The following is a 17,163-nucleotide window of genomic DNA, read 5'->3' on the forward strand; positions in this document are numbered from 1 at the left end:
GTGGCGGGGATTCACTTGCCTGGGGCAAACTGTCACTTCCAAAAATCCTAGTAACTCCCGGAAGGTCTCTCTTCAGTGGAATTTTGCTAGGAGATTCTCCGCAGGTAGAATCTAAGTGTATCTATGCATCTCTCTGACCCCATCACTGAGGGGGTACTGAAAGCGCTGCCTCTCTGCCCGCTGCCATGTTGGATCCCCAATTCCTCCTCCATGTCTTTTTGTGGCTTGATAGCTCATTTCTTTTTATCACCAAATAATATTCCACCATATGAAGACACCATACTTTATCCATTCAACTACTGAGGAACATCTTGGTTGTTTTCAGTTTGGGGCAATTATGAATTAGATTACTGCATACATCTGTGGGTAAGTTATTGTGTGAATATGTTTTCAACTCATTTGGGTAAATGCAGGAGCACAATTGCTGGGTTGTATATGAGTATGTTTAGCTTTATAAGAAATTTCCATTTTTGTCTTCCAAAGTGGCTGTACCATTATGCATTCCCTCCAACAATGAGGGTTACTGTTGTCACATGTCCTTGCCAGCACTGGTTTCAATGGTATTTTGGACTTTAGGTATTCTCTAAGGTGTATAGTAGTATCTCATTGTTGTTGTTGTGTTTTTTTACTCTTCTTTTTTATTATTTTTTTATTCTAATTTGTTATATGTGACAGTAGAATGCATTAGAATTCATATTACACATATAAAGCACAATTTACCATTTCTCTGGTTGTACACAAAGTAGAGTCACACCATTCGTGTCTTCAGATTTGTTTTATTATTAGTTGTTCAAAACATTACAAAGCTCTTGATATCATTCGTGTCTTCATACATGTACTTAGGGTAATAATGCCCATCTCATTCCACCATTTTTCCTACCCCCATAACCCTTCCTTTGCCCTCCCTCCCCTTTGCCCTATCTAGAGTTCATCTAGTCCTCCCATGCTCCCCCTGCAACACCATTATGAATAACCATCCTTATAATCAGAGAAAACATATGGCATTTGGTTTTGGGGGATTGGCTAACTTCACTTAGCATTATATCTCCAACTTCATCCATTTACCTGCAAATGCCATGATTTTATTCTCTTTTAATGCTGAATAGTATTCCATTGTGTATATATAACACAAATTCTTTATCCATTCATCAACTGAAAGGCATCTAGGTTGGTTCCACATTTTAACTATCGTGAATTGTGCTGCTATAAACATTGATGTGGCTGTGCTACCCCTGTAGTATGCTGTTTTTAAGTCCTTTGGGTATAGACAGAGGAGTGGGATAGCTGGGTCAAATGGTGGTTCCATTCCCAGTTTTCATAGTTGTTTTAATGTGCAATTCTCTAATGACATGATGTTGAATTTCCTTTAATAAACTTATTTACCATCTGTATATCCACATTTAATGAGGTATCTGTTGAGATCTTTGTCCATTTTAATTTGGTCACTTATTTTCTTATTGTTGAGTTTTAAGAGTTCTTTGTAATTTTTAGATTGAAATCTTTTATTAGATATTTTCTTTCAACATATGACTTGTATTTTAATCCTTTTAACAGTGTCTTTCACAGAACTAAAAATTTTAATTTTGGTGAAGTCCAACTATTATTTTTTTCTTTCATGGGTCATGCTTTTGATATTATATCCACAATACTCATTGCCAAACCCAAGGTCACCTAGATTTTCTTTTATGTTATCTTCATAAGACTTATAGTTTGCTTTGTACGTTTAGGTCTATGGCTCATTTCAAGTTAATTTTTCTTAGAGGTATAAGGTATATTCATTCTTTTACACATGTTTGTCCAGTTGTTCCAGTACCATTTGTAGAAGAGGTTTTTTTTTCATTGGATTATTTTAGCTCCTTTGTCAAAAACCAGTTGACTATGTTTGCATGGGGCTACTTATGGACTCTCTATTTTGTTCTATTGATATATTTGCCATTTTTTTGCCAATACCACACTCACTGCCTTGATTATTAAGCTCTACAGCATATCTTTAAGATAAAATCTGTGCTTTGATATTTTTCTTGGGTATTGTGCTGGTTATTATGGGCCTTTTGCCTTTCCATATAAACTTTATAATCAATTTGTTGATATCCACAAAATTTCTTGCCAGGAATTTTATTGGTATTTAATTGATCTGTATTTCACCTATAAATCAGGTTAGAAAGACTTGATATCTTAACTATATTGATTCAGGAACAAGGGATATCCTTTACTTAGATCTTTGCCAATTTATTTCATTAAAGTTCTATAGTTTTCCTCATAGATCTTGGGCATGTTTTGACATAGTCATACCTACATATTTTATTTTTGCTTCTAATATAAATGGCATTGTGTTTCAGATTTCAAATTCCAATTATTTATCGTGGTTGTATAAGAAATAAAATTGACTTTGATACACTCACTAACCTTGTGTTCTGAAACCTTGCTATAATACTTATTTAAGGATTTTCTTTTTGGTCAAATTTTGTTATGCTCTATGTATACAGTATTATCTGTGAACAAAGACACTTGTATCTTTTTTCTTCCTAGTATTCTTTATTTCCTTTTCTTGTCTTATTGAATTAGGAAGGACTTCAGTAAAATGTTACTGGGAGTGATGAGAGTGATATCCTTGTCTTGTACTGGATCTTAAAGGGAAATCTCTAGATTTTTGCAATTAAGGATGTTGTTAGCTATAGATGACTTGTAGGTATTCTTTATCAGATAAAGAAAATCTCCTTCTATTCAAAGTACTTATCACAAATGCATACTGAATTTTATCTTTGCATCTATTGATACAACCATATGATTTTTCTTCCTTAGTCTATTCACACATTGAATTACTTTGATTGATTTTTGAGTGTTGAATAATTTTGCATATATTCAATAAATCCCACTTGGTTATGGTATATAATTCTTTTGGTATATTATTAGATTTGATTTGCTAATAATTTGTTGAAAATTTTTGCATCTCTGTTCATAATAGATACTAAATCTATAGTTTTCTTCTTTTGAAATGTATTTATATCTGTCTTTTATTTCAGTATTTAGGTAATATGGGCCTCAATGAGTGAATTAAAAAGGGTTCCCTTTGTTTTTTTTTCCAGAAGAGATTATAAATTCTTTGGAATATTATATGTAGATAATCATATCATTTGCATATAGGGATAGTTTTATTTCTTCCATTCCATATGCATGACTTTTAATTATTATTCTTACTTTATCGAAATGGCTAGTATTTCCAGCCTTTGTTGAATAAGTGTGTTAAAAGTGAATATTCTTTCATTGTTCCTGATCTTAAGAGGACAACATTCAGTCTTTCACCATTATATATGACATTAGCTGTAGGATTTTGTAGATGCTCTTTAACAAGTTAAGGTGATGCTTCTCTATTCTAACTTTTTGAGATTTCTATAATAAATGGGTGTCAAATGCTTTTACTTTATGTGATTTTCCTTATTTAGCTGTGGATGTGGTAGGTTACACTGAACTAGCTTTGTAATCCATAATAAATTATACTTGGTCATGTTATATAATTTATTTCATACATTGTTGAAGTCAACTGCCAATAATTTGTTAAGAACTTTTGAGTCTATGTTTGTGAGAGATACTAGTCTGTAGTCTTTTACTATTGTTGTTGCTTGTTTGCTTTTGGGGGGTTTGCTTTTTGTTTTTTTGTTTTGGTGATTTGGATTAAACCCATGGCCTCACACATACTAGGCAAATGCTCTACCATTAGGATATATCCCTAGCCCCTCTCATTTCTATTTCTTGAAAAAGACCGTGTAAAATAGTTTTTAAAATGTTTGGCAAAAATCTCTTAGATTATCTTGATCTGGAGATTTCTTTGTGGGAGCTTTTAAATCATGGATTCAATTTCTATAATAGTTATAAACTATTCAGTTATATATTTCATCTTGGTTGAGTCTTGAGCTAATCACTTTTGGTTGCTAATTCAGGTGTCAGTGTTTCCCATATTTTCTCAAATGACTAAAGCAACATTTACAAAAAAGCAATTGACTTTAGTCTGGTGCTCTGACATCACATACACAAAAATCTATAGGCAATTTATAGGCAAAAACTTCTGCAATAGCAGAGAGGTAGAATTTATTACACTGTAAAAAAATGAAAAGAAAAGGCAGAGAATATGTGAGAAGAGCATCCAGCAGGTGATATGTGAGAAAGCTGTGTTGATCAATGGTAAGGAAGCTGTTATTGATGGCTACTGTTGTGCAACACCAAACTGAAGTTGGGTTTAATTTTACATGGGTAAGCCTAGTGTAGGAATGCAGCAAAATTTTAGATGGTTAAGCCTGGTATTAAAATGCTGAAGGGATCAAACGTGTATATTGCCATTGTTCCTCAAATAGATAAATTGCAAAGGGAGGTGACTAAGGTCAACAAACATTTTGTCTACTATTTTTGGAAGGCATTCAGAGTATTTGGGACATTTCAGTTCACAACAATGAAGCCAGCAGACCAGATAGGATATTCTTGAGCTTGTCCAGTTCAAGAGTGTGTGAAACCAGATTAATAGTGCATACTTTTAATCTAAGACAGTTACAGCAAAGTCACATTCCATTATTTAAAAAACCCCTACTTTATAATCTCAGTAAAAGGCAAAGCATTCCAACCCCACCCCACCCCCCAAATCTAGCAGATGCAATACCAGTCAAATTCTATTATTCCCATATTGAAGTACTATATAATTCTTGAATTGTTCCAGAATTTTATAGTATTAAATATATGTGAAGTAAATAGGTTCTAGATCTCTATTTGGGAATCTTTCTCAGTAGTATTTTTATATATATTATTAAGTAATTATAGTACAAAATGTAAGAATAAGAACATCTTTCAGATCACTTTTGTGTGCACACATACACATGTAGTTCCTTGAAAATGAACTCAGTTTTGTAACTTAAGTCACTTCTAACCTAACTCAGGAAACTCATTCTCCAATACAAGGACAAAACTACTACTAAGAAAGACAGTAGCTTATGAAACAAAGCTAGCAAGCTCTATAGAGACAATCTGACCAAAATTGAGAACAAGTACTGAATTTCAAGCATGCTGAGGTATGCAGATGACACAGAGTGAATTAAGGTACTGCCATTGCTTATTTCTAGAAGGAAAGCATTAGAAAATCTCTAAACCACTTCTTATTCTTCTGTAAAATGGAAAAAGATCACCAAATAAATCCTGTTCTATGAAGGTCACCAATCCTTGAACTCTAGACATTGGAAGTTAGAAGGTTGCAAAATATTATTTAATCCAATATCCACATCTTTTAGATAAAGAGAAACGCAGAAAAAAGAAAGAATTTACTTAAGATCACAGTTGAGACTACAACTCAAATTTCCTAATTTCTAACCAAGTGTTCTTTATATATATTGCCTATCTTAGAGTCCAACGGATTTTTCTCATTCCTGGTTCTTCCCATAGTTTGGCGATACCTAATCATTCAATTAGGTTGGGATGAATAGAACTCAGGTGCTATTCTTCTCCCTTTCCTCTCTCATCTTCTCAACTTCATAGTTTTAATTTAACAGATAATTTAAAAAACTATTAAGGACTTAATTCAGCATAGGCAGTGAGAAAATTACCAAATCAAGTAAGGCATGCTTCCTACCTCGGAGGAATTATAAGTATAAACATTGAGTATGGTATTCTTGACACCAAAGTTGTATGTACAAAATTTGTCACCATCATCCAATCAAATTTTCTGATGGAAATCTCCTTTTTTAGTTGACTCCTTAATTTCCACAGTCATTTTTGTTACTCTGACAGGAAAGTGAATGAATATCTGGTTTCTTTACCCTTGTTCTCCTATTAACCAATTAATTCTGGAACTCTGGTAAGTCATATCTCTTCGGGCTTTATCTCCTCAATTTGCAAAATAACCTTCTGTTATTCACCTTTCTTCCTTTCTTTTTTTTTGTGCATTTTTAAAACTTAGTGCTTTATAGTTATTCATAGTAATTGGGTTCATCCCAACAAATTCATCAAACATGCATAAAATTCGACTTCAGTTCATGATCCCCCTGCTTTTCCTTTCTCTTCCTGTCCTCCTCTTCCTTTCTTTTCAAATTTAGTCAAATTCAAGGTATTGGGTATAATCAATTTATTTCTTTTTTCATATTTCTGTGGTTTCTCTCTCCTCCTTCATGTTCATAATAGAAAAGTCTTCATTCCTGGATTATTAACAGCCTTCGAGGTTAGGTATAGCTATAACTTGTTGGAAGCAAATTTAAACACAATTTAGTCTCAGGTTATATAGATCAGACTGGAGGCTAGAAAGTTAATTAGGGAATCAATTAGAATAAAGATCAATCTTAAACTAAAAACCTGTCATTCAATTCCTTGCTAAAACTGGCTTCCATTGGCCTTTCTGATTTATTTTGAGTGACACCTTGTTTTTAGTCCATTTGGGCTGCTATAATGAAATATCATTAAGTAGGCAGATTCTGAACAATGGACATTTATTTGTCACAGAAGAGGCTAGAAATCCAAGATCACGGTGGTCTATGGCTAGGTCCCAGTGACCTAATCACACCTCACATCCTCAACATCTTCTGCCATCACAATGTGATTGGGTCTTAACATGCGAATTTGGGGTGGACACAAACATTCAGACCACAGCACTTCTCAACTCATAGCCTTTCCTACCACACCTTCATGTCAAATGTTATCCTTCCTATCCTTGTTGCGTAAGACGTTTTACCCTTTTGTGTAAACTTTATTCTACTAGGTTTTTGTTATTGTCACTTTTTGGTTTTTGGTACTGAGGATTGAACCCCCAGGGGTTCTATACCACTGAGCTACATCCCAGCCCTTTTTATTTTTTTGAGACAAGGTATCTCTAAGTTACTGAGGCTGGCCTTGAACTTGCAATCCTCATGCCTCAGCCTCCTAAGTCTCTGAGATTACAGGCAGGTACCACCACTCCTGGTTATTCTAATAGTTCTTTAAAGGCCATTTTCTTCCATGGAGTCAGTAATCTCTTCTTTCTTCTAATTCTTACACAAAATATTTAAAATACAAACAATAATTTCCTTTCCTAATTCCCTTTTATGAATACTGCAAATGTGAAAGAGATGATATGCAAAAACTCTTGACCAACATTAATGGAAGAATAGAGTCCTTATACTCTTACAATTCTATAAAACAGTAAAATAATTTATAATATAAATTTATATTATAAATAATTTTACTATTTGCTCCTAATTTTTTTGCAAATTAAAATAATCAGATGATTGATAATCTTTTATAGAGAATTAATATATATTACAAATTGTGTTAGAATATTTAATAAGAATATTAAAATAGATTTTCTTGGTTGTAGGCAACTTCTGATACATGATGATATCTGGACAAAAGTTTGTGACACATTAATGTTACTGACTAATATGTCTAATTTAGGCAGATAGCAAAGAAGCATTGAGCAATATTATGCAAAAGCTTGTAACTTGCAGTATTAATAGATAGGCTCTGAGAACTCTATATTTCAGTCATGAAACTGCCAATCAGATCAAATGATTATCAATGTTAACATTAATGAAAGTAGAAAAGCCATTTGGGTAGAAACTTAAAATGTTATTTTCTGCCTTTCAGATTCGCTTGTTGCTGCTTGAACTCCAATTTGAATCCTTCTTCAGAAGCAGGCCACGATTAGAGGAATAAAAGGGTTTCATGTGGCAGGAGTAAAGTAGCACTGTCACATCCCATCAATCTTCTAAGTACCAACTCTCATACACCCATCACTGCCCTGTTTCACACCAGCTCCAACAGAGATTTTTCCCAAGAAATAAGTTTCAAGCTATTTTAGTTCCCATCACTACTGTCCATTTGTCATAACTGAAAAAAAATATCCATTATATTGCAAAAATATTCTGTTATCCAGTATTTGCTAATTATGATTGAGACCAGAAACATATAAAGTTTCAAAGAAAACAATTGAAGGGAACATCTGAAAATAATTTCCCCCTATCCTTTGTTGTTCTGCTACTCACGGCAAATCTTCCAATCTGGAGGCTTCATGTCTTGGATCCAATAGATCATAACCACATTCATTGTAGATTTCCAAGTAGGAAATGTGTGTTGTATATATTTTGCTGCTGTCCTGATTGAAAAAGAGTAAGACATGATTTAATGACTACAAATAACAATTCATTTTAGAGAAAGACGAACACATTTGTCAATGTAGTTTCCTCACAGTTTCTCCCCCATTCTCACTCACTCTATGTGGTTTACATTTTCAGTTCGTGACACTTTCAAGTTGCCAGTTCCCATATGCATGGAACTTTTTTCTTTCTTTTCTTTTCTTTTTTTTTTAATGGTCAACTCCCATGATTACAAGTAACTTCAGTCTGTTATTTTTTATTGGTTCCACGTTATACATAAAAAGTCGATGTATACATACAATGAGCCAATTTGGTTGCAGAACTATATAACACACCATTTTTTACTTTCTAAACCAAAAAAAAAGTTACTAAGAAAATACACACTTATGTTCTATGAATAGTCAATTCATAAAAAAGCACAGATCATTTCTTTGGTTCAAAAACTTCAGTAACAAAACAGTTTCCATCTTTAATAATAATTCTTTTTTTCCACTTTTGTAATATTTGAAAACTTTTCTGGTGACATAAATAGATAAAAATGAAATTAAGTCCCCAGGACAGAAGATAGCTTAGATCAGTCAGGTAAGAGAGGACACTAACAATTCATACCTTGCTTGTTGGGTTAATTCTCCTGGCTCAAGTGGGCAAATCAGGGATATTCGTTTATGGGTTAGAGAAAGGTGGCTTCTGTGGCCATTACTAAAATGTAATGATGTAGTTATCAATGCAATTAAGCTAAAAGTCAAGATAACAAGTCCTAGTCTCAGTTCTACTAACAGAAAAAAAGGACCCATTCCTTCTGAGGTGGAATATAGCAGGAATATTTTTTAGCTCTTGAGGGAATTCCAAGTTCAGTTTTCCATACGAAATATCAAAATGAGAGTACCTCCTTTTTGTTCCTTCAAAAACACAAATGCTTCTCTTTCTGCAAATATTATTATGTTTTTAATAAAGGGAGAATATATTTGAATCTTGTGGCAAGAAAACTGTCATAGTGGACAGTAAGAGGATTTGCCTCAGATGACATTCCTGATTCTCAACCGTATACAAGAACAATCCATTTACTAGCTGTTGCTCAAAGGGAGACAGAACAAGTCACAGAGACTAGGGAGGGAACAGTGGCCTGTAAATCCAAAGCTGAAATCCCAGTCCCACCAGCTATGAAATTCTACCATTATCGGACCTTGGTTTTCACACACATGAAAGTGAGGAAGTGGATGATGAATCCCTATATATTCTTTAGTTTAAAATTAGTATGACTCATTGGTCCTAAAATGGCTCACACTATACCAATAAAGATATACCATCTGATATAAACAAAATGACACAAAAAATTTCAACCAACATATGAATAACTTTCAACCAATACATGAATATTATAAAAATACTCAAGCTACAGCTAAAATTCCATGTTCTGGTGTTCTGTGAAGGTGGCAACTTGGATTGAATTCCTATTAAACAAATTTCTCTCAACTAAGTTCTGGAATCCTGCTGATGTGACTTCAATGCTTATCCTAACAAATGGCCTGTTGATTACATTAGTATCCTGTGTTAGCGAAGGCACCATTTCAACATAATTGTTTGCATCGTAGCGTGGTTTAGTACAGGTCTCAGAGACTATAAACCTGAGACAGATTATAAGGCTGCTAGTCTAATTCAGTGTTTCCCAAAACAATCCATGAAATACTCCTGGAAAAAAGTGTACCATGGTCAACATAAATACTCTGCTCCTCCCTGGAGGATTATCAGAGCATGTTAAAGGCCCTAGAGATCCTTCAGCCATGTTGTGAGATCCTGTTCTAAAATTTTTCTGAATATAGAAGAAATGTACCAGAGATTATGGTTTGAGATCTTAGCATACAGTTCTGAGCTTTTAGCATCAGACAGAACTGGGTTTGAATACTGTATCTACTAGTTATAACTGAGTGATCCTTGATTATTTCACCATGATAATTAATCAGTGAATAACAGCTCTGATCTTGCAGAACTGTTGTGATGGAGAAATAAGGCTATATACTTAAAATCCTACCAAAAAATCCTTAACCATCACAGGAACCAATGGACCATTGTTACTGCAGATATTATCATTGTCACTTATTTTGTTTTATTTTTGGTACTGGGGATTGATTCCAGGGGTTCTCTACCACTGAGCTATACCTCCAGGCCTTTCCAATTTTATTTTTGAGACAGAGTCTAAGATGCTGAAGCTGGCCTTGAACCTGCAATCCTCCTGCCTCAGCCTCCTGAGTATCTGGGATTACAGGTGTATGCTACTACATCCAGCTTATCATGGATACTACTTTAAATTATTATGTCCAGAAGCCTCCAAATGAAGAATTCAGTATGTGAATATAAAAGGAATGGAAAAGAAATGCAAAGAGAATAATTTATATGTTCATTTTCAGTGAAGAAATTCTCTTCTTCCAGAGAGTTGAATAAATCATAAAAGTCAGGAAAATGGCAGGTCTACTGCTCTGAGATGATAGGGATAATGGCTTTGGCTCCTCCAGCTTCTGCATTTTCTGAACTTTTATTGGAATACACACTAAAAATTCATTGAGCTTTGTGGCAAGCTACCTTTCCTTATTACTTCTTTTTAGTGTCTAGGTTGCCAGACTGTAATATAACACACATGTGTCCCACAGACAGCCTCGTCTCCAGCCCCCAAACAAGTATGAAACTCACAATGCTCAAAAATAATGAGCAGCGATTTCTAAAATAAATGGAATCAATTTTCTTCTCTAATCAGTGAAAATGGGACTGGGGATATAGCTCAGTTGGTAGAGTGCTTGCCTCGTATGCACAAGGCCCTGGATTCAGTCCCCAGCACCACACCAAAAAGAAAAAAAAAATCAGTGAGAATCAGTGTTCTTATCACTCTCACAGGTACTGCAGGACCCAGTATACCCTGGACTCCTAGTTTATCTTGAAATAAAGACTTTGCATAAGTCAAATGTTCCTTTAAGAATTCTAGAGAGGCCTGGGGCTACAGCTCAGTGGTAGAGCACTTGCCTAGGACATGTGAGACACTGGGTCCAATCCTAAGCACCACATAAAAATAAATAAAGTATTGTGTCCATCTACAATTAAAAAAAAAATTCTAGACAGTTCCATTGGCCCTCTAAAGGCAATTAGCTGAAGACCTCTGAGTACCAGTCCACATTCCTCAGCCACATAAAGTAGACAAACTTCATGATACACTTTAAGTTGCCTGACTAATTTCACCACAGTCCAGTGTGACTTTAAATGGATGTGCTGTTCCCCATCGTGGAAATCTGGCCATTTCCAAAGAGTTGCCCTGGCTATAAATTGGTCTGATAGGCTTTCTCCAAGTCCAGGAAGTCATTTAGGATCATTCAGAATAAAATGAGGTTTAGAGCCATGCCAATGACAAACAGATCTAAAACAGTGAACCTAACAGATGTTGAGTACTTGGGAGACATTTAGATTTTAGAACTGTATTTCAGTAACCAAAGATGAAATTTTAAAGAAGTTGAAAAATATTTTCCATTAGTAGAGGGTTTGTTTATTCTGTTTAATTTAATCAGGGAAATTGGCTTCATTTGTTTTGAGTTTCAAAGGGTTCTCTGAAATTGGTCAGGGATCGTTCAGCCACATGCACTAACATGAATATTAATGGCTGTGCTAATATATAATAATTATCATATACTGAGCATATACTGTGTGCTAGGAACTGGACAATATCTTAAATACCATCTGTCTAGCCCTCACAGCCACTCCATATAATGGGGACCTTAAGCTACATGCTGTCAGAAGTGCACTTTCTCAGAACCAGGCCAGCCGGCTCCAACACCAGTGATCTTTCCAAGACAACAGGCTTCCCGATTAGGCCACAGCAACAAAAACTATTAGAAACTACATTCCCAGTTTGTGAAATCTGGGAACAAAATTGTTAATGTCAGAAATAAATGAGTAAATGAAAAATGGGAGTTCATGACCCACTTGAATCAAATGTATGAAAGATGATATATCATGAGCTTTGTAATGTTTTGAACAACCAATAAAAAAAAAAGAAAGAAATGAGTAAATGAAAAGAAGGACCTCAAATCCGGCACACACGCTATGCTCAACTCTCTCTTCCACATTTTCTGGCGTGCAGAGTTGGCATGCTTGAGCTAGTAAGAGATGAGCTGAACTAATGGATAATTGCTACTTTATGGCTGGCAATTAGAATTATGCAGATCTCAGCAATTTCTTCACATCTTTGCAATTCAAAATGCAAATAACATACGGTAGAGAAATTTTGGAGTGACTGTTACATTGACCTACTTAGGACATTTACTATACAGAATTAATACAACCAAAGAACTGGGGAACTAGAAGGGATGCTGAGGACTCTCTAGTACAATTCAATCCCTACTTCAGAGTGGAGAAAATTAAACCCACAGAACCTAAATAACTCATTATAGGGAATTTGCTTAAATATGACCAATAAAATAAAGCCAGTCTGAGCCACAGAGGAGTGTATGTAGTGGCAAAAAGCACAGAATATGGTAAGATAGACCTGAGATGAGCTCCAGCTCAACTCTTCCTAAGATGTGGACCCAGAGAAAAATATTTAAACAGAGGCTCAATTTTTCCCATAACTAGGGGATAAAGATACTTACTTTGTTAGTTGTACTATATGTTGTATTAAATAATGACAAAATATAAGGCACTTGGAGGAACTCAATAAATGACATAATAAAGACAGGGATGCTGGGCACAGGGGTGCACACCTGTAATCCCAGTGGCTCAGGCAGCTGAGGCAAGAGGATCATGAGTTCAAAGCCAGCTTCAGCAATGGCGAGGAGCTAAGAATTCAGTGAGACCCTGTCTCTAAATAAAATATAAAATGTGACTCAGAGGTTGAGTGCCCCTGAGTTCAATCTCTGGAGAAGGAAGGAAGGAGGGAGGGAGGCAGGGGAAAGGGAGGGAGACAGGGAACACTCTTTATAAAACTATAATGTTCACTGCAATGGAATTTGTACTCTGGTATACTACTTTGGCTTCTTTCTGGGAAAAAGTAAGAACTATACTATCCTATTTAGTGCTTTAGTAGCTAGAAGAAAGGTCTGCTTGGTTAAAAGACTATTTCTCAGTTTCTTTCATTTTTTTTTTTTCTGGTACCAGGGATTGAACCCAGGGCCACTGAAACACTTGAGCCACATCCTCAGTCCTTTTTATATTTTATTTTGAGACAGAGTCTTGCTTGGGGCCTCACTAAATTGCTGAGGCTGACTTGGAACTTGTGATCCTCCTGCCTCAGCTTCCCAAGCGCTGGGATTACAGATGTGCACCACTATGCCTCAGTTTCTTAACGTGGAATATAAGAATTTAATTGGTAAGATGTATTATTTGCTCTTTTAAGCTCTGTGACTATAGCAGAAAGAACTCCCTTTGCTCAGGTGGCAGCACTTTAATGAGAAGGACATTCTTAATTTTTACTTATCCAGCAAAATCTTAACCTTGCTTCAAATGTAAAGGTTGGAGCTATTACACAAAAATATTTTCTCATTTTGATATAATATAATATCACAATAATTTTTCTGTGCATAGTAAATTTCTGCTGAATCTATCAAATACAAAATGAACTTAGTTTTATACCTTTTGTAACTGCTCAAAAATGTATGACAGTGTCCTTGGGATAATGCCTCTGTCACTGTAACGCTCAGCCCCACCTGTGATAGTGAATGTCTTGCCACTGCCCGTTTGTCCATATGCAAAGATGGTACCGTTGTAACCTGCCAGCACACTGCAATGAAGAAACGGCACACTTTTAATACCAAAATGACTACCTGCATTTGTATTAGATGACTTGAATTCTAATAGCAACCTTATTAGATTCTATGGAAAAGATATTTATAGAAATACCTACAGAAATATTTAATTATGTGACTATGTATTACATTTTAATCCATCAATATCAGCACATTGATCCTTTTCTCTAAGAAAGAACATGTGGCCCCATAGAGTCCAGTTATCTTAAAATATTGTCTTTGTATTTTAGTATGCTAGACTTGAATCAAAGAATATGTTGAAAAAAATATCCTGGGGAAATAACACCTGTAATTTGGCCCACTGTCCACCCGATGCCTGCTACCTCACCTGGTCACTTCCTAGGATACTAGAATACACACAGGTTACTACTATGTACCTTGTAATGTGATTCCCTACTTAACTCTCATCACCAACTGAAAATTTTCTACGAATGTCCCTCCTCTCCTTTCTTGGAATGACTCTTTTTTTTAAGAAGATGCTGGTCCATGTGTGTTCTTCAGCCCTGCAAAAAAGCCCTTGATTTGATGGAGGTCTCAAGAGCCCTGGATCATCTCAGCCTCTGCAGACCACTACCTATAACAAGATGCTTTGAACAGTGTGCATGACATGCTTCGGGCTTTCAAAAGTGGGTCTTTTTCTAGGCTACATGTAACAGTAAACTCTTGCAGCTTTACTTCCTTTTATTTATTTATTTTTTGTTATATGTGGCTCCTTGATCTCAAGATTTTTTCATCAATCTAGCTATGATGCTGTCGGCTAATGTCACTCACATTGTGAGTGGTTGTTTTCAATAGATGACTCCTCTGCGATCACTCCTCATGGTTCACGTTGGGATTCCTGCTCTGCTGCTGAGATCCTGTTCACAGTTCTTTCTAGGCCTCTTTATACCTCGGCTGCATGCCGAGCGACCAGTCATCACAATTCCCCTTCAAAACACACAGGTGTTGCCTAAAACTTTTTATGAAGTAGTTAGATAGGTTCATAGCATCTTATGCAACTAACCACCTAACAATATGGTTAACAAATTAATACATCTTTTGTTCTGTAAGCAGGTGATATTGATGCTTACAAATTGAAAGGACTCAGGGAGGGAGAAAAGAGATATTACTATTATGTGGTTCACCTTTCTACTTTTGAGAAACTTAATCATTTTTTTTTCATGTGTCTTCACAGGAAGACAGTAGACTGTTGAAATTTTAAGCTTGTAAGGTGTTGGAATTACCGTAATGCATTTAGGTGGATGATTATAGAATCTTTCTCTTCAACAGAATCTATCACCAACGAAACAGAAATGTCCCATTATCAAATCTCATTTGGATATATGGTATTTCTTGGCCATAAATGCTCTGTGTAAATGAAGTCTATAACTTTTAGTATCAGACCTAAAATGTTTTATTGATTCTGGATATAAAAATTTCTAAAATATATTAGGCATTATCTATCTTGAAAAGTAATGAATACTGAGTAAAAATTAACACTTTCATTCTGACACAGATATCACCTTTGGAAAGTGAGTACTACAGCATGCTCCACTGATACTTGCTGATTGTTATGTCTACTTTTTTAATACTTACATCTTCTTTCTCACTATCAACTGTTCCTGCCTACCTGTCTCTAATATATGTTCTCCCTAACCTCATCTGCTGTGGGATGGAAAATTACATGGCACAGTTTCACAGGACACTGTATGAAATTAAAAGGATGTAGGTTCTACCTTTAGATACTCCCATGCGTATTTATTACATTGTTACAATATGAAATTAAATAAAGAAATGACAACAGGCAAAGTTTATTTCTAGTTCCTTTATCTAGAGGTCCTACATCCCAACTCCATCTTTGGATTGAGTGTCCATTCTTTACTGGGCCCCAGGTGTTTATATCTTCTTCTAGTCTCATCTGTCTTAGAGAAAAAAATAAAGAAATAGAAATGGTGGTGTAAGAACCTTTGACAATCTGTTCCTTCACAAGAATAATCATAGCAGTGGAAAAAATGGTCAAAATCGACTTTCTCAGAACAGAACCCTGGAAATTATCCAAAGGTACACAATAATCCAAGGAATGTTTATTTAAGAAAAACAGCTGAAACTCAGTAGAACAGCAGGCTCCACAGTTTTAGCTTGAAAATCCTCAGCTCTCTTTCCGCAGCTCCATGGTAGCCTTGAAAAACTACAGCCTCAAAGCCACAGGGGCTGTGAAAACCAGCAGCCTAAATATCACTTCAGGGAGCAGGACAGGTTTGGAACTCCTCAAAACCCTATCCCCAAAGAACTCTTTAAAGCTCTGTGACTGTAGCAGGAAAAGAGCCATGAGACAGGAACTATTGATGAAAACCCGTAATAGGTGTAGATACAACATTACAGAATTCTATAATGCTATTCAAAGGAATAAACAAGTTTAATAAAGTTGCAAGATACAAGATCAATTTACAAAAGTCAAGTGTATTTCTACACAACATCAATGACCAATCTGAAAATAAAATTCAAATATAAATTTTAGGAGAAGCTCATCTCTGACCTTTCTCACAGCTCCATGAAAAAGCTTCATTTACAGTATAAAACTTGTCTGTGATCTGACTCAGAGCTACTCAGGATGAGCAACTCTATCGCCAGGGTATTTGTTGAGAACAATCCATGGAAAATATCTAACATCGAAGCTGCCTAAGGCTACAATACCAGCAAGGTCAACAAGAAGGTGACCAAACATTTAAAAGAAAAATCTGTGAAATAAGACATCTGTAAGGTGCTTTGAAAAGCTCTGACATGTTGCTTGGGACTTTAGAGGCCACACACACACACACACACACACACACACACACACACACCACACGTTCAGGACTATGGGCATGCCCAGAACATACTTGAGAAAGTCCCTGAGACTCTGCACATGCTGGAAGTAAAGGGTAAGGCAGAGATACAGACTGATGGCTCAAGGCATTTAAAGAAATCTCTGTTCAATCATTAACTCACCACTAAAGTAATTTTATATAGATTTCAGAAGCTGCACATGGCAAACATAGAGGTAAATAAGGTGATCAAAAACTTAAAAGAAAATAATACATGGAATAAGATGGCTATGAGGGGCTTTGAAAATCACTGACATATTCAGATATAGACTTTACAAAATTAAACCAGAACAGTCACTAAATAAACAGGCAGAAGAACAACAATAACACCTAATAACAACAATAAACCCTGGGGAGAATAGGAATCTGATTTCTAAGGCTGTCATAATATTGTACTGCTATAGTATTATATATATATATATATATATATATATATATATA

The 17,163-nt window shown here is 35.4% G+C and overlaps 1 protein-coding gene across 2 annotated transcripts in view; it reads right to left on the reverse strand.

The window, feature by feature from the left end:
• The window catches only part of Kif6 (kinesin family member 6), a 394,766-nt gene that overhangs the window by 301,070 nt on the left and 76,533 nt on the right, over window positions 1–17,163 (reverse strand). For both annotated transcript variants that reach the window (XM_048805240.1, XM_048805239.1), the window contains exons 4-5: window positions 13,707–13,854; window positions 7,989–8,098 (exon numbers count right to left, since the gene is read on the reverse strand). In XM_048805240.1, the coding sequence (XP_048661197.1) occupies window positions 7,989–8,098; window positions 13,707–13,854 (258 nt within the window). The remainder of the gene's footprint in view (window positions 1–7,988; window positions 8,099–13,706; window positions 13,855–17,163) is intronic.

This window comes from Marmota marmota, unplaced genomic scaffold, assembly GCF_001458135.2.
Source record: "Marmota marmota marmota unplaced genomic scaffold, marMar, whole genome shotgun sequence".
NCBI lineage: Eukaryota > Metazoa > Chordata > Mammalia > Rodentia > Sciuridae > Marmota > Marmota marmota.